This window comes from Geotrypetes seraphini, chromosome 5 (genome assembly GCF_902459505.1).
Source record: "Geotrypetes seraphini chromosome 5, aGeoSer1.1, whole genome shotgun sequence".
Lineage (NCBI taxonomy): Eukaryota > Metazoa > Chordata > Amphibia > Gymnophiona > Dermophiidae > Geotrypetes > Geotrypetes seraphini.
The window spans coordinates 89,900,686-89,926,425 of NC_047088.1; the positions used below are offsets into that span (position 1 = coordinate 89,900,686).

Sequence of the window (25,740 nt, forward strand, 5' to 3'; positions counted from 1 at the left end):
TACTCTGTCCTATCACACCCTCTGGAAGCTCATTCCAGGTGTCCACCACCCGCTGGGTGAAGAAAAACTTCCTAGCATAGATTTTGAATCTGTCCCCTTTCAGATTTTCCGAATTCCCTCTTGATCTTGTAGTTTTCGAAAGTGTGAAGAATCTGTCCCTCTCCACTTTCTCTATGCCCTTCATGATCTTGTACGTCTATCATATCCCCTCTAATCCTCCTCTTCTCTAGGGAAAAGAGCCCCAGTTTCTCCAGTCTCTCAGTGTATGAAAGTTTTTCCATACCTTTTATCAAACGTGTCACTCTCCTCTGAATCCTCTCGAGTATCGCCATATCCTTCTTAAGGTACGGCGACCAATATTGGACGCAGTACTCCAGATGCAGACGCACCATCGCCCGATACAACGGCAGGATAACTTCTTTCATTCTGGTTGCAATACCCTTCTTGATTATACCTAGCATTCTATTTGCTCTCTTAGCGGCCCCTGCGCACTGTACTGATGGCTTCATTGTCTTGTCAACTATTACCCCCAAGTCCCTTTCTTGGGTACTCTCCGTCAATAACATCCCTCCCATCGTATAGCTGTACTTTGGGTTTCTGCTTCCCAAATGCAATACTTTACATTTCTCTACATTGAACTAATATACTAATATCATTTGATCTAATATACACATCTTCTCTCTTTTGATTCATTGACTGACAGGATTTTCACCAAACCCAGCTTTATACCTCCCTGTGATCAACTCACTCCCTGCCAAAATCCTTCCTCCCAGCTCACTGGAGCGGTACCTTTAGAGGTTTATTAAGCCCCATTCATTTATTCTGTTTCAGTAGGGCTTTCAATTCATCTTATGTTCTTATCTATATACACATCTTGTCTCTTTTTGGTAATATACGCTGTGCCTCATTGAATTGTAATTCTCTCTCTTTCATGTAAAAGTGTTTTTGTACTTTTCAAATAGTATTTGGAATTTTGACTATTTCTCATAATGCTGTATTTTTAAAGGCCTCTCTCTCTTCTTTCCTCACCAGCCCTGTCTCCACAGATTCGTTCACTGACGGGATTTACACCCATCCGGGCTTTACAGATCACTGCAATCAACTCACTTCCTGACAAAATCCCTGCTCCCAGCTCAGCGAAGAGGTACCTTTAAAGGTTTATATAGCCCCATTCATTCATTCTTTTTCAGTAGGGCTTTCAAATGATCTACATACACATCTTGTCTCTTGATTCATTGACTGACAGGATTTTCACCCAACCCGGCTTAAAGATCCCTGCAATCAACTCACTTCCTGCCAAAATCCCTCTTCCCAGCTCAGTGGAGCGGAACATTTAAAGGTTTCTAGAACCCCATTCATTCATTCTGTTTCAGTAGGGCTATCATTTGATCTAATATATACTTCTCTCTTTTGATTCATTGACTGACAGGGTTTTCACCCAACCCGGCTTTACACCTCCCTGCGATCAACTCACTCCCTGCCAAAATCCCTCCTCCCAGCTCACCGGAGCGGTACCTTTAAAGGTTTATTAAGCTCCATTCATTTATTCTGTTTCAGTAAGGCTATTAATTGATCTAATATACACATTTTCTCAAACTACAGAGGAATCACAGTGACACCAGAGACTCTGTAAAACTCAGTTTAAACAGGGTGATATGCAGAGTTATCTGATTATTCCAAAGAATAGGGCCTTGGAAAGACAGTGAAGCAGTGGCGTATCTAGCATATGTGACACACGGGGCCCATCATTTTTTGCCTCCCCCCCAATCTGTACAAAAAACATGATTTTTAGTAACAAGCCACACGTCACACATGAGTACCTAGGAAAAGGCAGCATCTTACATACTGCAGTGAGAAGTACAACTGCAATACACCCATTGTAAAACTAAACAAGCCAGACTAGTACAGATCAATCCTGCAGTCAATCCTAACAAAAAAACATGTCTTTCGAACACACAGAACACAGAAAACTACACGAGTCAGCTGTTTTAGAGGGAGTTTAAAAAGGAAGTGAAAAAATGACGCCATCATCTTGACATATTATAAGCAAATGGTTGGATGGCGATGGAATGGTTGAGGTGAGTGCTGGTAAAAGAAAATTTAATTTACTAAATGCACTCAATATAAAGCTTAATATGTTTTTCTGATCTTTTATAGGGAAACGATCCTTGATAAAGCGTAACATGTGAAAGCTTTCCCCAATCATTATAACTAAGATAAGTAAATTAAGTTATGATAAGTTTAAAGTTTTGAATAAGCTTGAATGAATTTAGCACTTTAAAGCACTTTAAAGATACTGCCCTTCCAAGTATGAAAGGCAAAGCAGAGTAATAGGAAGAATTTAAACATTATTGGTACTTGGGATTGGAGGTTGTTTAAAATTTGAAAACGAGACATATTTGCAACCCTCACTGGGAAAACTGAACTGAGAACCTCTGCCTGGAGCCATCTACACCAGTGCTTCCCAAGTTGGTTCTGGAGTACCTCTTTGCCAGTCAGGTTTTCAGGATATGCAAATGAATGCCATGTATATTCATTGTGGATATCCTGAAAACCTGACAGGCAAGGGGGTGATCCAGGGTCAACTTGGGAAACACTGAACTAGACAGCACAGCTGTTTCATGAAGAAATATTTAACCGTGCTTACTTTATAAGAGGATATCATTTACTATTATGAGGTCTTCTTGAGCCTGTCAGAATATTTGAGGATATATTTTATCATTTCTTAATCGCTACCAATAGCACTCTATTTTTTTAAGATAACATTCTGAATCAAGGCAAAAGAGAAGTAGTCAGTGTAAAATTAGACCTCTTTGTTAGGGCATAATCTTCTTTATCTACCGTACTTACAGCATTTGGTATTGTACCCAAAGATAGTTGGGTATTTATTATTATTTGGGTTGCTTTGTAAACACACATTTGATCTTTTCAGTGGAAAAATTACATCTTGATTTTTTCTAATATTTTGTTATTTAAATTGTTCTACAAAAATTTAGTTTTATTTAATATAATATGCCCATGGATAGGTACTGAATCTGCCATTCTATAAAAAAACCAACCCCCAAAATACAGAATAAAATGTGTATTGTAAACTGAAAATAAGCTTAAAAATAATTAACTTTCCACAGAGCTTCTATATAAACAGGAAAAAAGCCAGAGCACAAAAAAAAAAAACCAAACAACAACATATGAAAATCTGAAAGAAAGTATATACGGGGTTAATATTGTGTTGGTTCATTAACCAGTTTAAGTTAAAATGCCAACATGGATTAGTACACTACCCTATTGGGGGGGACCATCTTGTGGGCTAAATTAGAATGAATAGGGGGAAATAGATTCATGAGATCCTTTTTCTTATTTGCATAATTAAATGCAAGTTTGCTAAAGCGATATAGGGCCTGTTTTACAAAGCCACGCTAGCAGCTGCAGCGCAGTAACAGCCCCGAAGCCCATAGAGATTTAAAGGGCTTCGGGGATGTTGCCGCATGGCTTTGTAAAACAGGCCCATTGTGTGGCCATAAATGATAACGCATTTTAGTGACTCAGCCCCTTAGTACCTGCATATAGTATTTGTAAACTACTTTGATTTTACCAACATAATCCATGACTCTTTACCCTTTAAAGCTAAGGTCCTTAGGTCCCCTTTTATCAAGCCACATTAGGGTTTTTTTTTGGTTTTTTTTTGGGGGGGGGGTTTATTACCGGCTGCAGCGGTAAAATCTTCAATGCTCACAGAATTGCCATGAGCATCAGAGCTTTTACCACAGCCCTAATGTGGCATGATAAAAGGGGGCCCTAGTGCTGAGAAATCTACAAGAAAATAGCAGACTATATAGTTATATTCTTTTTGACTAAAACATTGTTGTTTTATCCTTAAACTCTTCTGGGACAATTCTATAACTGGGTACCTCCATTTAGTCTCTCTTACCACCCCCCCACCCCACTCCCATTTACACTGAACAGTAAGGCCCTGATTCTATAAAGGCTACCTAAAGTTAGGTGCCAATATTGGCACTCAACACCTTACAATCAGCTTTAATGGGAAGTATTTGAAAGTTAGGCGCCTAACTCGATAAGCCATGATTCTATAAAAAGTATGTATCTAGCCCAAAGCGCATACACTGTAAGTGGGCGTGATTAGGGGGCTGTCTCCTGTTTTTGAGTCAGGCGCTTCTTTGCAAATTAGGTGCTACTAGCCCAGTGTGTCGCAAACTTTGCAAGGTACAGCACACTCAAGGCCACAGCTGGAGGGCAATCGGAAATTGCTCAGACGTCGATGCAATGATGTCACACGCGTGATGTCATCACATCAACATCCTCACCTGCATGGATGTCCTCCAGCTTCGGCCCTGAGCCTCCTATTACCGCCGGTGGGGAGGGGGGTAAGGAGGGGTAAGAAGGAGCAGAGGCACCAGCAAGGAGACGCCAGCTGCCTACAGGATGTGCCTCCGCCGCAAGAAGCACGTCCTGTAAAAACACTCAGCCGGTACCGGCACCTCTCCTCCTCGCCAGCATCTCACAGCACACCTGGAATCTGCCGGAGCACAATAGTGTGCCATGGCACACAATTTGTGATACACTGTGTTAATCAAAGAAAACCATAGCATAAACTGAGGATGACTAAAAATTAGGATGCTAGAGCATCGCTTAAGCATGCTTAAACGATGCTAAGTGTTATTCTATAATGGATGCCTAAGTTTTATATCATCGGTACACAAATTGGTGCCTAACTTTAGGTGGATTTTATAGAATCAGGGTCTAAGATCCTATTCTTGTATAATGAAATCTAGGCACACCTTTACATCTGGCTTTTGCAGGCACCTATATGTGGCAGGAATAAGTATAACTTATGGTATTCAAGTAGGAGTCCCGCCCATATCCCACCCCATGTGTATGCCCCCTTGTGTTTACATGGTACGCAAATTAGGCTAATCATTTCAGTACAGCATTTAGTATTGCACTCTGCTCACATTTTTATGGGCAAGTGTACACTTATGTGCATATACGATAGTATTCTAGACAAGAGGCGTGTAATCGTGGAATGATATTCAGCCAGTAATTGGCAGCATGCTATCTACCCAACGCTGGTGTTCAGTCCAGATGTTCAACATTGGGCCATTTTGGTAACTGGCATTGAATATCCAATGTTATTTTAAGCTGCGGCAACTTAACCAGTTATGCTGATATTCAGCATTAACCAGTTAAGCGATAAACAGCTAAAGATAGCTGCTAAACATAGCTGGTAAGGTACTAAGTAGCCAGCTATCTTCTGCTGAACATTCATGGTTAGGTGCCGATATGCTATTTAACCAGCCAGGAACAGCTCCTGGCTGGTTATATAGTTTTGAATTCAGGGGACTAGAATATAGCATTGCCCTTTTGTTGTCCAGACAGACTGGTTCACTATCCATGTTAATCAGAAAAATACTTGTATCAAAAATTATCATAAGAGTAAGAACTAGGATAATATGGGATACTGCGTTTCACCTATTGTGCACCTGTGTATATAATAGTGTTGTCAGAATCCATACTTACTCGAGAGCCGAACAATTTGGTATTCCGGATTTAAGAATTTGTATCTGAGGACCTGCAATGCGACAACAGGTTAGGTCAATAGCATGTTTCCTTGCACTGCTCTGTAAGCAGTATGCGAGTACACCACAGTCTCTGAGTGTAAAGTTCAGGAAAGACAAATTGATGGCTTCAAAGTGCTTCATTGCTGACTTCACAAGTTCTTCATCTTGAATCTCAAATAAGCAATGGAGCCAGTTTAGCAGGTCATAACCCTCAATACCATATTCCTTTGTAGCTGCAGCCTTCACTGACTTCTCTAAATCTCTCTTTATTTCAGGAGAAAATACTTTGCATTGGAAATAGCTCTCAATCAAAGGCTTTGTTTTTTCATTTAACAGGCCAAAGAGGAACCTGGCAGGGAGCTTTGATTGCTTTTGCTTGATGTCTTCACTCACTGTCAGCAGCCTTGCAACATCCTTCCTTTGATTCATCAAGCTTCCTATTTCTTCTAGATCATTGTCCAAGATGTAGTATAATGCAGCAAAAAACTGCTGGAATCTTAAGTGACTGAAGCTGAAGAGATTCTGGCAGATGAGGCCTCTCTGGAAGACTGTTTTGTTTAAAAACAGAGCTACAACCTCAGACACCCTCAGATGGTGCCTTTCGAGATCTTCCTCCTTGAAGAGGAGTTTCTTCTCCAGGATTCCTTCATGTGCCAAGAAGCAAAGGTTTCTCATACACCTTCCAACATCAAGCTCTGTAGTTCTAGAATGATTCTTTAACATGCTAATTATAATAGAGTAAAATAGTGATGTGATGGTCTCCATGGAACTTGTAATGTCTTCCCCTTTCTCAAGCTGCTCTTTTATCATGGTGCAAACAGTCCAACACACAGCTGGGATAAAACATATGGTGTAAACAATCTCATTTTCAAACACGTATCGATAGGCCTGTTCAGCTTTATTTTTATTTGCAAAAAATAGGTTGAAATATTCTTTTCTTTCATCTTCATCAAATCCCAGGATCTCTGTGAAACGAGGTGCCTTTAAATAGAGTTGCAATTTTTCCAGGGCAATAGATCTAGTGGTAATGATGAGATACGATTTCGGAAGGAGCTTTTTCAGAAGCAAGCCATTTAAAATGTTCTGCACTGTGGTCTTCTCACAGGGATCGCTGCATATTTTAGTACCTGGTACATTTAGGGAATATTTTAGCTCATCAAAGCCATCAATTAGAAAAAGGAGCTTTTCAGGCTCCCCTAAAATCTCTTGAACTAAAGTACTAGCATCTGGGTAGTTATTTAGAAGGAGATCTATGAAATTAATTTCTGCCTCCATGATGTTCATGTCTCTGCAGCTGAGATGGAAAACAAAGTTAAACTTTTTCTGGTATAGCTTCTCAGATGCCCAGTCTAGCATGATCTTACATATTAAGATGGTCTTCCCAATCCCTGCAGAGCCTTGTACCACCACGGTCCGAGGCAAAAGTCCTTTGGAATCAGGTTCAAAGAACATCTCCACACTAGTAGGAAAGTATTTCAAGCTGTATCTTTCAGTCATGACTTCTAGATGTTTCTTTCCAATGGCAGAGATCTCCTCCTCCTTCTCATTTGGAGTGCGATGCTTTCCAATGATCAGTGGCTCGATGTAAGTTGTGTCCAGGTACAGGCTCTCTCCTTGCTGGGCACCTCCACCTTTCAATACTTGATACACCTCTTTTATTTTTTCAATGTATTTCTTCCTACAACCTAATCACAAAACATCAAATCTTTATAGATGGTTATTTGATGAATTTTTTGTTTGAATTTCTGATCCCCCCCCTTTAAAAAATAAAGTTGAATGAAAATTCTATCAATTTATAAAGCATTTTGGTAGATAGTAAAAACAAAACAAAACCCCAAACAAACCTAGAGTGTCCTTTTGCTAAAATTTACAAATACCTTGACTTAAGGGCCCTTTTACAAAGCCACAGTAGTGAGTCCCAGTACAGCATATGCAACGCAGCCCTTAGGAATTAAATCTGCCATGCGGGAATCACTATTGCAGTTTTGTAAGAGGTCCTTAATGCGGGATTTTACTGCATAGTAGCTGCAAATTTTACACATCAACTTTTGGGAACAATTCCTTTATTTTTATTGCAGGTTATGTGTTAAATGTTTCCATTAATGTGCAGCACCTGCTGAGAATTAATGTGGGACCACTTATCTAGGAGACAGTAAATGATCCCATGTTAACTCTGCATTAGACAATGTGCTGACTTATGATTCCACACCCATTCTCCACTCATGTCAAGCCTTCTGAGGGAAAAAAAAAATCTGTAAAATACAGTAATTCACAGTTTCAAGCATGGAATCAGCCAAACTACCACACAACCCCTTAACACAGTCACATAAGTCTGTTTTTGCATATCAATCATTTAATCCCCTTTGTTAAAAGGGTCCCTAAGTTAGCTGAGGTTATCAATGAATAATAATTGATGCAGAATATACACTGCCTGCTTGTCTGAGTTTTTAATACTGTACTTTGAAATTCCATGATTTTGTTTCCATATGGAAAATTTCATTCAATTCTGCTCATTGTAATGCACTAAAGCTGTGACCCTGGACATAACATAAGAATTGCCACTGCTGGGTCAATCCAGTGGTCCATCGTGCCCAGCAGTCCGCTCCCGCGGCGGCCCCTTAGGTCAAAAACCAGCGCCCTAACTGAGACTAGCCGTACCTACATACATTCTGGTTCAGCAAGAACTTGTCTAACTTTGTTTTGAATCCCTGAAGGGTGTTTTCCCCTATAACAGCCTCCAGAAGAGCGTTCCAGTTTTCTACTACTCTCTGGGTAAAGAACTTTCTTATGCTTGTACGGAATCTATCCCCTTTTAACTTTAGAGAGTGCCCTCTCGTTCTCCCTACCTTGGAGAGAGTGAACAACCTGTCTTTATCTACTAAGTCTATTCCTCCAGTGCCCTCGCTTTGAATGTCAGCTTTGAAATGCCAAAGCCATAAATAGGCAACATACTTGTCCCCATTCCCCTTAGCACTGATCTCGTTATGCATTCCCCATTTTCTTTATAGCAGAGTATTTTAAGGCAAGAAATAGAAGTTAAGTTTATTCTACAATTTTTCTAGAGTTGATGATACTGAGTTAAATCTCATTTTGGAGCCTAGTTACTCAGCTGCTTTAAAAGGGCTGTTCTCTAACTGGGTGTCTATGGTTAGGTGTGCCTTGTACATGTAAGGGCCAGATTCTATAAACAATGACTTAGCATGCCTAGATTTTAGGCACCGGTAGGCATGGTTGTCAATCAGCTACTAGGTGACACTTAGAGAAACATGCCTAGTGAAGTCTAGGCATGCTTAGGCATTGCTAGGCATCCTAGAGGTAGGTGACGGGATGTTTAATCTACTGGCACCTAACTCGGATGCCTAGCAACGCCTAAGTCAACCATGCCTATTCTCTGCCCATAGCCATGCCTAGGGTTAACAGATTATACGTTAGTAAAATCCAGACCCCTAGACCCACCCCCAGGCCTGCCCAGTTCCACCCACCCCCGCCCTGTTATGCCCTAGCTCCATCCTTAGCCCCGCCCCCATTGCCTGCTTAAAGGCAGGAAGGCATCCGTGCATGCACGAGTGTGCACGTGACATCACTGCGTTGCATCCACACATGTGCGGTTGCCCTCTCCCAACGCGATTTCTTTTCAAAACCTGGACAAAATGGACATATACAGGGAAATCTGAATGTCTGGTAACCTAGCCATGCCTACTTTTCAGGTAGGTGTTAGGTGTCACAGGGTACCTGGACTTAGGCATTTCTAGGCGCCATTCTGAGTTCTGCGAAGAATTCTTAATTGGTTGTTTTAAAACTTTTTCAGTTAACTTCAATGGTGTGATCAATTTTCACGCCATTTAAGCTAATTAAACTAATTTAAGTTGCATGTGGATTTTTGATAGGCGTCCTCAATGCAGACGTTATTTATAGAATACGGCCTTAAGTATTGAAAGATTTGGCACTCACATTAAGCGTTCTATGCACCATTCTATAAGAACATACCTTATTCATATTTTTACAGGGTTCTGCACTTTATTCTTTCAATTTTCACTCGGGCGAGTCAGAAAACATCTTGAATAGGAGGAGTTTGACAGTTATAGAATCATAGCATAACTGACTACTAACCTAAAGGCCTGGAACGGTTAATTTTCAGCAGAGGCCCTTCCTACCTGCGTGTGGTGACTGGAGATCGCTGCAGCGAGATCGTTGCTGGAGGCGGCACCTGTGGTGGTACGGTCGATTGCTGCTGGTTGTTGCCTAGGATGGGGCGGCATCTGCTCTCTCATTGGGGAGGAGCTGGTGGTGTCTCCGGATCCGTGGAGTGGGGCCGTGCTATGGACTCCTCCTTCCGATTGTCCGCCGATGGAGGCAGAGTGCTGTGTTCTGTGGGAGCTGCCCATGAGCATCCGCCACCCACCGAGAGCAGTTCAGCCCAGCACTGGATTGTTCTATCTCTGTGCATCTTCTGCCTGGAAGCGATGAGTCAGGGCTGCAGCAGCTGGAAAGCCTGAGCTGATATCTGTCACGTCTGGACTTTTGCCATTTATATGCTGAGGCAACAAAACTGCTTCAGGAAATTGGACTTCTGTCAGACTTTATTAGATTTTTTTTTTCCCCCCAGTTTATGAATTATTTTAAATTTTTTTTCCATTGTTTTTACCCCTATTCTTTTTATTTTATTAATTGAATTTCCCTGAATTCTATTGTTTAACGGTTCCTCCCTTCTATTCCTTTTTACATTTTACTTGAATTCATTTAGATATCATTTACATAGATGGTGCTCCTATCTGTAAAGTTAGGAATTTCTGTGAAATATTCTACATGCTTCTCTCCTCTGCACTCCTTCCTGTCCTCCATAGTCCTCCCTACCCTATTCTAACCCCTTCTTCTGTAATGTCACCTAGAGCTTGTATAGGTATGTGTGATGCACAAATGGAAGAAATAAAATAATAAATAAACATGCACAAGTGCCATAGTGCGTACTTGTAAGGACGGCATACACAATGATGGAGCACAGGATTCTACATATGGCACTCAAAACTCGGCACTGGAAAAAACTGGCAATAAACATGATTCTGTAAAGAGCATATGCCCTTTATAGAACTGTGCTTAGCGCCGATTCCCATGCCTAACTATAAGTGCTAGACTGAATGCCTGCTGAGTCCTGGTGTAAACGCTGGCATCCAAATTAGTTACGCTGAGTTCGTATTCTATAATTCCACATGTAACATTTTGGAATGCCCCTGACACACCCATAGCCAGGTCCCCTTTTGAGTTAAGCTCTAGTAGAATTAGGTGTCATGCATTATAGAATCTATGCAGTAGCACAACACACGCTCTTCACAAGGGACTCAAATCAATAATTGTTCTTCCAAAGATAGCATACAGTCTACTACCTTGGTATACCCTCATGCATACATATTCATAATATGTTCTTAAGGATCCTCAGCGGCACCACTTAGGGCTCAATTCAATCTCATTGCCCCAAGCTTTACGTGTCAAATCTTCATCGGGTCCTATCTTAACTTAATTCAATCATTTTTATATCATTTTTTACTATAGGTACCTATAGGTATAGTACCTATAGGTAGAGTGGTCGGGTTGCTGGCGATTGAATACACGGGGATTTTCCTTGATAAAGCTAATGTATAGCGAAACATGTCGGTATGACAATCCCTGGGCCAGAGACCACATGATAAAGAGCTAAGTATAGCTTTTTAAAAAAATCTAAATTAATATAAAAAACTTTAACAAAAGTAAAAAATGATATAAAAATGATTGAATTAAGTTAAGATAGGACCCGATGAAGATTTGACACGTAAAGCTTGGGGCAATGAGATTGAATTGAGCCCTAAGTGGTGCCGCTGAGGATCCTTAAGAACATATTATGAATATGTATGCATGAGGGTATACCAAGGTAGTAGACTGTATGCTATCTTTGGAAGAACAATTATGCATTATAGAATAGCATGCAGCTGAATGCATGTGTGAATTTTAATGAATGCCAATTAAAGGGGGGGGGGAAGGGGAATGAGACTTGTATACCACCTTTTTGTGGTTACACATGCAAAGTGGTGGGTAATGGAAGATTAGGGGCTAGATTCACGAACCTGCCTGATCGGGCCCGATCCGGGCAGGTCCGATGAATTCTTGAAACCCCAATATGCAGATAGGGGCGATCGGAGGAATGCCCCCATCTGCCTGACTGGATCACTCGATGGCGATCCCAGCGCATGCGCATACCATCTGTAGATGATCTGCACATGCGCTGGACCTCCGGGCCCAACATAGATTTTTTTTTCAGAGCTGGGAGTTGGAAGTCACTACTGAGCCTTAGACTTGTGCGCTGTGAGAAATCTCCTCAAGGACATCTTTACATATGTTCCAAATGCTGATCTTAAACTTCCATAATGGCATCTCCCACTTACAACCCCCCTCCCCTCAAATCCCATTGGAATCGTTCTCATTCATCGTCAAGCGTGCCAACTCTCCTGCTCTCCCCAAGCCCTGCTCTTGCCGCCCAGACTCTCCTGCTCTCTGCTGCCTTCCCTGCAGTGCGAGCCCGCGGGTTTAAAGCGGGGCTGCACTGCAGCATGCAGCCCTGCTTTAAACCCGCGGGCTCACACTGCAGGGTAGGCGGCAGAGATCAGTCTGGGCGGCGAGAGGAATTTTAAAGTTGCGTCCCCAGCCCCAGGGCTTCTGCAGCCCCTGAAACAGCAAAATCGGGGCAGCAGAGAGCAGGGCGGTGAAGGTCTGCGACTGGTGCCCAGCAGTCGCTTCTGAAGTTGATCGGCCAGCCCAGTCGGATCGTGAAATGTGCGTTGTGAATCGCAGCCCTGCCTACTTTGCATGCGTTTCTCCTCATTTGAATGCACGGATCACAGGAGAGGTTAGTGAATGGGGCCTGAGGGAAATCTGGTTGCAAAGGGGTCGCACCAGCCATTTTTTTTGTATTTTCTATCCTTTATAGGCATTTTAAGCTGATTTTGATAGTAATAGTTCATTTTTATTGGCTTTTAATTTGTTTTAATATATTTCTTGCTGTTTTGCCCTTTGACCCCTGCGAATCAGCTCAAAAGATCTTGCATCTATGTTCACTTATGCTGCTGGTTGCTGCTTATTTAGACTATGGAACACTGCCATCTTTTGGCTAATACTGGTAAGTAGGACTTTTTTTTTATCCTGTTTTTGTAAATATTAGAGCATTGCCTCTTTTTAGACTAGTATTCAATTATCTTTTAGCTTCAACCTGGCTAGTGATGCTGTTTTTATACACCACCTAGATATGTACTCTCAATTCGTCCTTTTAACTAGGGTTACCAGATATCTGGATTTCCCTGAACATGTCCTTCTTTTGAGGACATGTCCGGGGGTCCAGACGGCTTTTCAAAACCTGGCACTTTGCCCAGGTTTTGAGAAGCCTCCTCTAAATCACGTCGGGCAGGAGGAAATCTACGTGGATTTCCTCCTGCCCGACGAGAGCAGGCAGCGGGGGGCAGGGCTTAGGTTGGAATTGGGAGTGCGATTGTGGCATAATGGGGCGGGGATGGGTGGAACTGGGCAGGCTTGGGGGCGGGTATGGGGGTCCAGATTTCAATATAGTAAAATCTGGCAACCCTACTTTTAACTAATCCCTGATATTAGCTAGCCTGTACAGGTACCTTTTTGATTGGAGTGTGATTAGATATCAGTTTCTTTAAACATTTTATGTAGCTCTTTGGTTTTAATATAATTTACCTGATGCTTCCATGGTTTTGCATATATAATTTATACATGCTTATATCTCTGTTTTTATATGTTCAGGTTTTTATACACATATATACTGTAATGTAATGTAATGTAATTTATTTCTTATATACCGCTACATCCGTTAGGTTCTAAGCGGTTTACAGAAAATATACATTAAGATTAGAAATAAGAAAGGTACTTGAAAAATTCCCTTACTGTCCCGAAGGCTCACAATCTAACTAAAGTACCTGGAGGGTAATAGAGAAATGAAAAGTAGAGTTAGAGGAAAAATAAAAATAAAATAAACATAAATAAAAATAAAATAAACTGTATATATGCTTGTATTATTTTTTTTTTTTTTTATTTGACTATGGGCTCCTTTTATCAAAATGTGGTAGAGCTTTTTACCATGGGCTGGCATGGTAAATATTCCAACATACATTCAATTCCTATGCGCATTGGAGCATTTATCTCGCTTGCTCACACTAAAAAAACAACTCTACCAGTTTGATATAAGCCAGTGTATATCTTTAATCATGTTTTTTTTATTATGATTTAATTGATTATATTCTGCTATTGTTTAATACTTTAACTAAACCCGATACAGCCTTTGCGTGGGCAAAACGCAGCCTGTGTTGAGTTTCTGTATCTGCATTGTGTCTCCACTACAACAAACTATTTTTGGTTACTTCACTTTGGCTGATCTACTATTTTGACCACCATTTTGGATTTTGCAGGCCACCTGCCCTATTCTGAAATGGTCATTTGCACACGACTACATATGCATGCAAATGACTAGAATATCAGCATTTACATGAATTCTTGACCCCCCATGCACAAATTCCTATTAGAAGGCATGTAATAGGTTGAGACCATGCCTCACAGTTAATACTGTAGTCCTACCACATAGAGCAGATGGCATGAAACATTTATACCTCCAGAACTATAATTGACTGCATTCTGCATTAGTGGCTGCAGAATGAAAAAATAGTAAATCGCTGGACTGAGTGTATTGGTTGGGCTGAGAACTTTTCAGCGGTCCCTCATGTACAGTATGTGGGGAGGGGGGAGGGAAAAGAGAAGCGTGTTCATAAAAATTGCAAGCATGATCTCTGTGCCTCTACCTGTCGGTATGCCAAATTTCACATAATCCAGCAGGCTTTTTGTAAACTAGATGTGGATACAAAATACTGTAGTCGTACATGTCAAGAGACTTAGAAGTGTGTTTGTGATTGTGGAGCCTCCCACAGCTTAGTAAAAGGACTCCTAATTTATTTTATTATTATTTATTGACAACCTTTCTGAAGGCTATATAAGGGAATGGGATTTGATATTGCCTTTCTGTGGTTACAATCAAAGTGGTTTACATAATACTGTATATACAGTACAGGCACTTGTTTTGCACCTGGGACAATGGAGTGCCCAGAGTTACAAGGAGCTGCATTGGGAATTGATCCCATAATTGCCTAATTTCCATATTAAACCTTTGTAAAAGGAGCCCATAAATTCCTATTTGGAGGTCACTACCACATGTTAACTACTAATACAGTACGGTACTAATAGGTGACACCCTTGGTATGGTGTGATGTACAGTATTGGAGGGTTCATAATAGAGAATGACACGGGGAAAAAATCTGTCCCCGTCACCGGCCCACCATCCTCTGCACCGCCCTGTCACCGCCGATCCCTTCACCGCCCCGTCACCGTCACCGCCATCCCTTTCACCGCCCCGTCACCGCCACTGCCATCCCATTCACCGCCCCGTCACCGTCCCCGCTGCATCCATATAAGCCTTTTTCCTTTCACTCCCTCCTTCCAATTTGAGCCGGGAACACTAGCGATCGCACGGTCCCCGCGGACACTACCTGCCTGCCCGGTCGATCCTGGTGTTTGGCCGGCTCTCTCCCTTCTCCTCACCTTGGTTTGTGGGTTTTCTTTTTCGGCAACCTGCGCGCTTTCCCAGGGAGCCGCACACGCGCGGCTGCTCAGTGTTCGATCTTCTGCTCTGCTGCAACTTCCTGTTTCCGGTTGCGTCAGAGCAGAAGATCGAGGCTGAGCAGCGGCGGGTGTGCGCGGCTGTCTGGTAGCGTGCGGGTCGCCGAGGAGGAGGATCTGCGGACTGGGGTGAGGAGAGGGGAGAGAGCTGGCTGGACACTGGAATCGATTGGGCGGGCGGGTGTGAGCTGCGGGGACCGCGCGATCCTTCATGCCTCACTGCGGGGGACAAGACCATTCACCGCCCCGCGGGCGGTGAATGGCCTTGTCCCCGTCGCCGCAGCGACTGCTAGTTTTCTTCCCCGTTTTCGGCGGCTAAAATGCGGTGGCCGTGGGTAAACCGCCACCGTGTCATTCTCTAGTTCATAACCAGAAACAAAAAACTTGTGGAGAGTCAATGTCCAAGATGAAAGCTTTATTAGAGCAAATAAATAATCCACATAAAAATGTCTAGGGTCTGAACCACTGGCAACATATGGACCCAACACGGTCCATGTTTCGACGCTATTGTCTTCCTCAAGGGTCCCTTTAAGCAGGCTTGCGGATTAAATAATAAAAACAACGATAACCTCTGCGTTGTGGAGATGCACTTGATAGGGCAGAGGTTATCGTTGTTTTTATTATTTATTTGCCTTCATCTTGGACATTGCCTCTCCATAAGTTTTTTTGTTTCTGGTTGTGTTTCCTTTTGTGGAGGAATCAGGGTCAATTTTCTTGCTGCAATATTGGAGGGTTCATCATACGCTATAAGAGGCCTATGGTGGGACTTATGCCCATGACCTTTTATGTAAGGTTCACTGCAGTGGCCTCTATGGTACCCCTCTGATCTGCTGGGATGTCTGTGTGGCCAGTGTACTAAGAAATGCTGGCCCCTTCTACATTCCAATGGCTTGTTCTTTGCATTTTTGTTTTGGACGCTTTTTTCAAAAAATGGTTCAAAAAGATAGATGCACCGAGCACAAATATATCCATTTTTTTTAAAAAACCAAGATAGACATTTTGCAGTTTTGAAAATGGGCAAGTATGGTACTGGATTTTTCTGTGCTTTCTGTAAAACATCTCAATTTGGATTTAGGCATCATATTGAAAATGTCCCCCTCCAATTTAGATTATATTAGAGTTTTAGCTCTTGAGTGATTAACCCAGTAATATATTTTTACCAAGACTGTTGCCTGATTTGCCAGTGGTCTGGGAGATTTTGATTCCCATTCTCTTCTGATGAGAGAAGGGTTCCACACTGATGCTGCTGTCACCTTTCAGAGAAAGGAATTTCCCTCCCAATGGGATGCAGCCAATTAGCTCAACACCTTATGGTGCAGGTATTTGCTTCAAATATAGTGTGCATTGTTAGCACACTATATTGTTAGTAGAATTATGCTCTTGTAGCCCTCTCATCATCCCCCCGCCCTCCAGCCTGAGGGGGTGCACATCTTGCTCATCATTTTCTTTATTCTGCATCTGTCTTTTGGCATATTATCCTACCTTCTATTTCTTTCTTCTTCTTCCAAGAGAAACCCAAAACTGAAAGAGGAATGACATTAGTTAGCATTGCTCATTTACAAATTCATAAGTCAGAACTATCCACATGCTTTTATGGCCAATTAAACAAGCATCACATTCCTCTGAAAGATAAGGGCATGCACATGTTCTTATGAGTTTGTTAATGGACCCAGGGGCAACAGAATATCTTTCTGACTGACAGAACCAAACAAACCAATTTGTGATCCTGCCCCCAGGCTCCCTAGTTGCTGATACTATGGGTGAGCAAAATCAGTCTCGCACCTGTATTTTGCAATAGTTGTAATATACTACATAATTTCTCAAACCACTATAGAAAGAATTACAGTAATCTAAATAAGGGAGTAGAATGGCCTGGGCATACTTCAAAAGTTACTTAGTGTCAATAAAGACCTTACTGGTTTAAGTTGCCTTAGCTGGGGAAACCCCCCCCCACCTTTTTACCAAGGTATTAATGTGATGCTAAGTCAAATTAGAATCCACAGTAAACCCTAAAATCTTAGTAGCATTGTCTATCTTAATCAGTTCATCAGAAATTAATGTCAGCTCTTTATTAGGAATTAAATCATAAAGCTCCAGACCAAAGTATCCTTGTTTTAAACTTATTCAATTTCAAAAAGTTAACCTTAATTCTTCCACTATATCTCTCAGATAAGCCAAAGTTTCATCAAAGTTGTCCCTTACAGCACATAATAATGCTGACTTTTTGTAGTTTCTGTGGCTGATTGCCTAAGGTTTAACTATTATCCCAGGACAAGCAGGCAGCATATTCTTAACGTATGGGTGACGTCACCGACGGAGCCCCGGTACGGACCTTTATAACTAGAAAGTTCTAGTTGGCCGCACCGCGCATGCGCGAGTGCCTTCCCGCCCGACGGAGGAGTGCGTGGTCTCCAGTTTCTTCATTTCCGCGGAGCGAAGAAGACGCATGTGGTTTCAACGGCCGTTGAAAACTTCTTTTTTGCCTTCCCGCTCGCGTAATTTCTTATTTTTTCTCTTTTTCCCTTCGGGTTTCTTTATTCCCTTCTAATTTGTAAAAAAAAAAAAAAAAAAAAAAAAAAAAAACTTTGTTTTTTCCCTTTCTTTTTCAACCGGCCCCGGCGGGGCCTGTTGTCATCATACAAGCCTCCGGCTTTGATTTTGCGGAGGCCGTCTTTCCCTTCATGCCCCCCCAGCCGGGTTTTAAGAAGTGCCAGCGGTGTGCACGCCCGATCTCCCTTTCGGACCCACACAACTGGTGCCTGCAGTGCTTGGGTCCGGAACATCGGGCTGACACCTGCACCCGCTGTGCTACTCTCAAAAAACGCACACTTAAAAATCGACAAATCCAGCAGAATCTTCTCTTCGGCACCGGTTCTGCTATGGATCCGACCCCGGCGTCGACGGCACCGACTAAATCGGTACCGTCAATATCGACACCGCCTGATCCTTCTTCGGGGTCGATAGCACCAGGTAAGCCGGCTAAGAAGCCTTCCACTTCCCTCGAGCGCCCTCCAGCCACAGCAGCGACACCGGTCCTCCCGGCGTCCCGCAAACCCCGTAAACGCTCCGCTCCGATCACGGTGAGTGCCTCTTCATCGGCCTCCTCATCGCCGGAGCGTAGAGCAGCACCGATGGTACCCAAGAAAACTAAAACGGTACCGGTGCCCCCATTGGAGGACCGTATCTCGGCTATCCTCCAGGACAAGTTGCATGAACAGCTACAGCACCAACTTCAGGAACTGCTTCCGACCCTATTGGCACCGCTCCTTCCGGTACCGGTCCGGCCCGAGCCTCGCACCACTCCGCCGGTATCCAACCCCTCGGTACCGATGAACACTTCCATGCCGGTCTTATCGGCTCAACCTGCACTTCAGACGTGCGCTGCGGAGGACCCCTCCCGGTCCCAGGACCGACACCGGTCGTCTCGGGACCGGGATCGGCACCACTCCTCCCGGGACAGGGATCGACGCCGGTCTTCATCCCCCGGCACCGTATCCATGCGATCTGGAAAATCCCTTTCTAAAACCCGCCATACTGAGCCGGCCGTCAGGGACCCAGATTTATGGGAGCAATCCCCAATCGGTACCGAGGAGGATGCCTCCTCTACAGATGAGGAACCCTCCATGGCTGAATCCACCTCCAAGCCCGAGCAATCCTCCTTCTCAAAATTCCTTCGGGAGATGTCTGCGGCTCTTTCCATACCACTTGAGTCCGACTCCAAGAAGTCCCAGGCCTTTTTAGAAGCCTTGGACTTCGACCAACCTCCCAAGGAGTTTCTCAAACTGCCCGTACATGATATCTTACGGGAAACTTTTTATAAAAATTTGGAGAATCCCCTTACAGTTCCAGGTGCCCCTAGGAAACTGGACAGTTTATACCGGGTCATCCCTATTCCGGGATTTGATAAACCCCAATTACCCCATGAGAGCCTCCTGGTAGAATCCACTCTCAAAAAATCTCATGGTTCCAGTGTTTATGCCTCCACCCCTCCTGGCAGAGAGGGAAAAACGATGGACAAATTTGGTAAACGCCTGTACCAGAATGCCATGCTGGCTAACAGAGCCAACAATTATACCTTTCATTTTTCATTTTATATGAAACACCTGGTACAACAACTTTCTGCTTTGCAAAAATATATCCCTGAGCGCAAGGTTCCATTATTTCAACAACAGATTTCCACCCTCCTTCAGCTCAGAAAATTCATGGTGCGCTCAATTTATGATTCCTTCGAGCTCACTTCAAGAGCCTCTGCACTGGCTGTAGCCATGCGTCGCCTCGCCTGGTTGAGAGTGTCTGATCTTGATGTGAACCACCAAGACCGCCTCGCCAACGCGCCCTGCCTTGGTGATGAACTTTTTGGGGAGTCTTTGGATACCACGACACAAAAACTTTCGGCTCATGAGACGAGATGGGACACCCTCATTAAGCCTAAAAAGAAGACTCCACCTGCAAGACCATACAGACCTCAGTCCTCTTACCAGCGTCGTTTTTCTGCTAGGCCACTTAATCCCCCTCAACAGCAATCTCGTCGGCCTCGCCAACAACAACAACAACACTCTCAGGCTCGCTCTCAATCTCACCAGGCGACCAAGCCTCTCCCTCAGACTAAGCCTCCTCAGCCCTTTTGACTCCTTTCTCCAGGGCATAGCCAGTCTACAACCGTCGATGCCTCTTCCTCAACCTATCGGAGGCCGCCTCACCATCTTTCTACGCCGCTGGGAGGCCATCACATCAGACCTGTGGGTTCTCAACATCATCCGTCACGGATACTCACTCAGGTTCCAGACTCTTCCTGTAGACCATCCTCCCGTAGAGTCTGCTTCTCATTCCTCCCAAACTCCTCTCCTCCTCAGGGAGGTCCAATCCCTCCTCCTTCTCAATGCCATCGAAGAAGTTCCACCAGACCAACGAGGTCAGGGATTTTACTCCCGCTACTTCCTGGTACCCAAGAAAACAGGGGATCTTCGTCCCATCCTCGACCTCAGGAACCTCAACAAGTGTTTGGTCAAGGAAAAATTCAGGATGCTCTCCCTTGCCACGCTTTATCCTCTTCTTTCTCAACACGACTGGCTATGTTCCCTGGACCTCAAAGAGGCCTACACTCACATTCCAATCCATCAGACTTCACGTCGTTACCTCCGATTTCAGATACAGAATCGCCACTATCAGTACAAGGTACTACCCTTTGGTCTCGCATCATCACCCAGGGTGTTCACCAAGTGCCTGATTGTGGTAGCGGCCTGTCTCAGGTCCCACAACCTACAAGTGTTTCCCTACTTGGACGATTGGTTGGTGAAAGCAACTACGTCTCCGCTTGTACTGCAAGCCACTCACCACACCATCTCTTTCCTCCATCTCTTGGGATTCGAGATCAATTATCCCAAGTCACATCTGCTCCCCACGCAGTGCCTTCAGTTCATCGGAGCAGTTCTCGATACCGATCTCATGAGGGCGTTCCTTCCTGCCGACCGGCACCGGACTCTGCTTCACCTCTGTCGACAGGTGCTTCTCCAACCATCCATCCCTGCTCGCCAGATGATGATTCTTCTGGGTCACATGGCTTCCACAGTCCATGTAGTTCCTCTGGCGCGACTCCACCTCAGGATACCTCAATGGACCCTCGCCAACCAATGGTCACAGACCACGGATCCTCTTTCTCATCCCATCTCTGTGACATCGTCTCTTCAGCAATCTCTTCAATGGTGGTTGAACTCTTCAAATCTTTCCAGGGGCCTCCTTTTTCATCCACCCCCTCATTCCATGATCATCACCACGGATGCCTCCCCCTATGCATGGGGGGCTCACATGGGAAGTCTCCGCACCCAGGGACTTTGGACCCCTCAGGAGCATCAACATCACATCAATTTCCTGGAACTCAGAGCCATGTTTTATGCTCTCAAGGCTTTCCAGCACCTTCTCTACCCTCAGGTTCTTCTCCTGTGCACGGACAACCAGGTCGCCATGTACTACATCAACAAGCAGGGCGGCACCGGATCTCGCCTCCTTTGTCAGGAGGCCCTCCGAATCTGGACATGGGCCACAGCCCACAACCTTTACCTCAAAGCTGTCTATATCCAGGGCGAACAGAACTCCCTGGCCGACCATCTCAGCCGCATCCTTCAACCTCACGAGTGGACCCTGGACCCTCCCACTCTCCACTCCATCTTTGCACGCTGGGGCACCCCCCAGGTGGACCTCTTTGCAGCTCCTCACAACCATCAGCTGCCCCAGTTCTGTTCCAGACTCTTCTCTCCGCATCGTCTGGCCCCGGATGCATTCCTGCTCAACTGGACGGATCAGTTCCTCTATGCCTTCCCTCCACTTCCTCTGATGTTGCGGACCCTGTTCAAACTCCGCAAAGACAGGGCCACCATGATTCTCATCGCCCCTCGGTGGCCCAGACAGCACTGGTTCTCCCTCCTGCTTCAGCTCAGCTCCAGGGAGCCCATTCCTCTTCCTGTCTTTCCTACTCTGCTTACACAGCAGCATCAGTCTCTACTACATCCCAATCTGTCTTCCCTCCACCTGACAGCTTGGTTTCTCTCGGGCTGACTTCTCCGGAACACCTATCCCAGCCTGTCCGTCGAATTTTGGATGCCTCCAGGAAACCCTCCACACTCCAATGTTACCATCAGAAGTGGACCCGGTTTTCCTCTTGGTGCCTCCTACATCATCACAATCCCACCTCATTGGCGGTGGAGACCGTACTGGACTATTTGCTCTCTCTGTCCAATGCTGGCCTCAAGTCTACCTCAATTAGAGTCCACCTCAGTACCATCACTGCTTTTCATGAGCCTATCCTCGGAAAACCTCTCACGGCTCATCCTTTGGTTTCCCGGTTCATGAAAGGCCTCTTCAATATCAAACCACCTCTACAGCCTCCTCCTGTCATCTGGGACCTCAATGTGGTTTTGTCAGCCCTCATGAAACCTCCCTTTGAGCCTCTTGCTACTACTTCGCTCAAATTTCTCACTTGGAAGGTGCTTTTCCTCATTGCCATCACCTCTGCCAGGAGGGTCAGTGAGCTGCATGCACTGGTCGCCGATCCACCGTTCACTGTTTTTCACCATGACAAGGTGGTTCTGCGCACCCATCCGAAATTCCTCCCCAAGGTGGTTTCAGCCTTTCACCTCAATCAGTCCATCGTACTGCCTGTCTTCTTCCCAAAACCCCATTCTCATCCTGGAGAACAGGCGCTCCACACGCTGGATTGTAAGCGTGCCCTTGCTTACTACCTTGACCGTACCAGGGCTCATCGCTCCTCTCCTCAACTTTTTATATCCTTCGATCCCAACCGTCTAGGTCATCCTGTCTCTAAACGAACGCTGTCCAATTGGCTTGCGGCCTGTATTGCGTTCTGTTATGCTCGGGCCGGCCTATCACTGGAAGGAGCTGTCTCGGCCCATCGAGTCAGAGCTATGGCTGCTTCTGTAGCTTTCCTCCGTTCCACACCTATTGAGGAAATCTGCAAGGCGGCTACTTGGTCTTCAGTTCACACATTCACTTCTCACTACTGTCTGGATGCCTTCTCCAGACGGGATGGACACTTTGGTCAATCTGTGTTAAAAAATTTATTTTCCTAATGGCCAACCATCCCTCCTCCCTCTCTGTTAGCTTAGAGGTCACCCATACGTTAAGAATATGCTGCCTGTTTGTCCTGGGATAAAGCACAGTTACTTACCGTAACAGGTGTTATCCAGGGACAGCAGGCAGATATTCTTACGACTCACCCACCTCCCCGGGTTGGCTTCTTAGCTGGCTTATCTTAACTGGAGACCACGCACTCCTCCGTCGGGCGGGAAGGCACTCGCGCATGCGCGGTGCGGCCAACTAGAACTTTCTAGTTATAAAGGTCCGTACCGGGGCTCCGTCGGTGACGTCACCCATACGTTAAGATTATCTGCCTGCTGTCCCTGGATAACACCTGTTACGGTAAGTAACTGTGCTTTATGGGGTCACCCTATAAGGATGGCCCAGCAGGTGAGAAGTGTCATCTTTTTTGCTAGGAAAAAAGCACTGGTTAAACATTTGAGATAACAGACTGACTGGAGCATAGGCTTGTGGCTATACAAATATATATACAAAAAAGGCCTCATGATGAGTCTCCACAGATGGCTCCTCATGTTGCTTCTGCCTGATATCTAGGCCCTTTCTTCTTTCCTTTACCCCCTACCTAGTTTCCCATTCTTCTTCTCCCTGGTCTTCTTTCCACATTCTGTCCTTCAATAATCTTGTCTCTCTAAAGATTTCTAAGCCTTTCCTATGACCCACCCCCAATCCTTCATACCATTTCTCCATCCAGCCCTTCAGACACATTTTCATACTTTCCCCCTTCTCACTCTTTCCTTCCCATTAAAGATTTTCCCCTCTTTGTCTATCACCTCCTCCCTGCCACTGGCAACTCTTTTTTTCCCTCTGCATTCTTGTCCTTTCCTATCAATTTTCTTCTCTCCCTTTTTTCACTCCCTAGAGAATCTTTACTCCGTTTCTTCCTTGTGTACTTCTTCCCTCCTACCACCAGAAATCCAGATTCTTCCATTTCTTAGCCCCTCCATTTCTTCTGCCTTCACTAATAACTGCCCCCCTTCTTGTCCCCTGCCTCTCTCCTTCCCACCCTCCCTTCTAGCCCATATTAGAAGCTATTACCCATTCTCATTTTTTCCTGGCCCCTATAGACTCTTTGCTCTTTTCCTCTAGAGGTGCTGCTCTCATCTGCTTCCTCTTTGTATTCCTCCATCTTACTAGAGGTTCATTTTTCCTCACTCAGTCACTTTCTTTCCTTCTCCCTCTTTTTACCTGCACCTTAAGAGTTTTTCCCCTGGACCTGAGCTGACACCTCGAGCAGGATCTGCTCTCCTTCCTCACATCTCTAGGTTTTTCCAAACCACCTCCAACTACCCACCCACAGGAAAGGTCACCACTTAGACCTGATCTCATTTCTCTCCAATGCCTTAACCACCCCCAGTGTTAGTTTTAAAGGCGAAACCTGGGCCAACACCCCCTTGTCAGACCACCTTCTATGTAATTTCAAATTACACTAGCTCAAAAAACACACCCAAAGGCATCCAAGGAGCAATCACAAAGAGAAAACAATATGGTCTAGAGGACAATTAAACCCAGTAGAATTCTGGTCACACTATAGCTCAATATCCACCCCTGACGCAGACCCCCAACTTCACCCTAGAATGGAAAAATTTCAGCAATCAAGTTCTAGATGACATCGCACCTTTAAAACTATGTAAAAAAAGACACTGTTTGTCTGCAAGCTGGTATGATGCCGACCTATTGACACTAAAACGAGAAGTACGTAAGCAAGAAAGAATATGGTGCAAATCAGGAAAAGATAATGACAGATACACTTGGCGACTGAAAGTCAAAGAATACAAAATAATGATTACTGAAAAGCGCTGCAAACACTACTCCCAATCAATTGCCCCTTGCTGAACAGCAAAGAACTCTTCAGAATAGTCAATTCCTTATTTGATATCAACCTTTACAAACGCTCCCACACAGACCTTCCACCCTCTGCAGCAAACCTAGCTGACTACTTTGCCACAAAAATTCATAATCTGAAAACGTCCCTTGTAGCTACTAGCACAGATCCATCAATCAATCTACCCGCCCTACAAATGACGGCTCGACTACTGACATGATCTAGAACCATTTCGATAACCCAGATTGGAACCAATCCCTCAAGCTCTACTCCAAATATGCAAAATCAAACTGCCTACTAGATAACTGTCCACCAATCATCATGCAAACAATCCCCTTTCCATTCAAAGCTGATCTTTTCAACTGGGTCTCTCTTTGCCTGTCCACAGGCCACTTCCCCTCGGAACTCGGTCATATTCTTGTGACTCCCATCATAAAAAACCCCAAAGAACCAGTCTCTTCTGCTGCAAACTACAGACCTGTAGCCAACATACCTCTCTTCCTTAAACTAATGGAAGGTCTAGTAACCTTGACCTTATGAAATACCTAGAGAAGTTCAACATCTTACACGACTCTGTCAGAATTTCTCACGAACCATAGTACTGAAACCATTTTAGCATCATTGACTGATCAGCTCTTCCATCTGTTTTTGCTGGGAAAAAGTGCACTGGTACTTCAATTTGACCTAAGCAGTGCCTTTGACCTCATCGACCATGACATCTTGATCAAATGCCTCGAATCTATTGGTATCTCGGGACAGGTACTAACCTGGTTCACTGGCTTCTTAAAAAACCGCACCTACCAGGTCCATTGTGATGGAACCTTCTCCCAATCCTGGTCTAACCCCTGCAAAGTCCCACAGCACTCCCCTCTCTCCCCCTCCCTGTTCAACGTCTACATGTCATCATTGGGTCATACACTATCAGACTTAAAATTGAAATCATACATTTATGCTGATGACATTACAATCATCATCCCCTTTACCTCACTGACACAAGAGACTGAACAACACACCTCTTCGGTT

General features: G+C 44.4%; 1 protein-coding gene across 1 annotated transcript in view; it reads right to left on the reverse strand.

The window, feature by feature from the left end:
• The window catches only part of LOC117360453 (NACHT, LRR and PYD domains-containing protein 12-like), a 39,535-nt gene that overhangs the window by 11,259 nt on the left and 2,536 nt on the right, over positions 1 to 25,740 (reverse strand). The window contains exons 3-4 of the mRNA XM_033944215.1: positions 16,767 to 16,805; positions 5,536 to 7,261 (exon numbers count right to left, since the gene is read on the reverse strand). Of these exons, the coding sequence (XP_033800106.1) occupies positions 5,536 to 7,261; positions 16,767 to 16,805 (1,765 nt within the window). The remainder of the gene's footprint in view (positions 1 to 5,535; positions 7,262 to 16,766; positions 16,806 to 25,740) is intronic.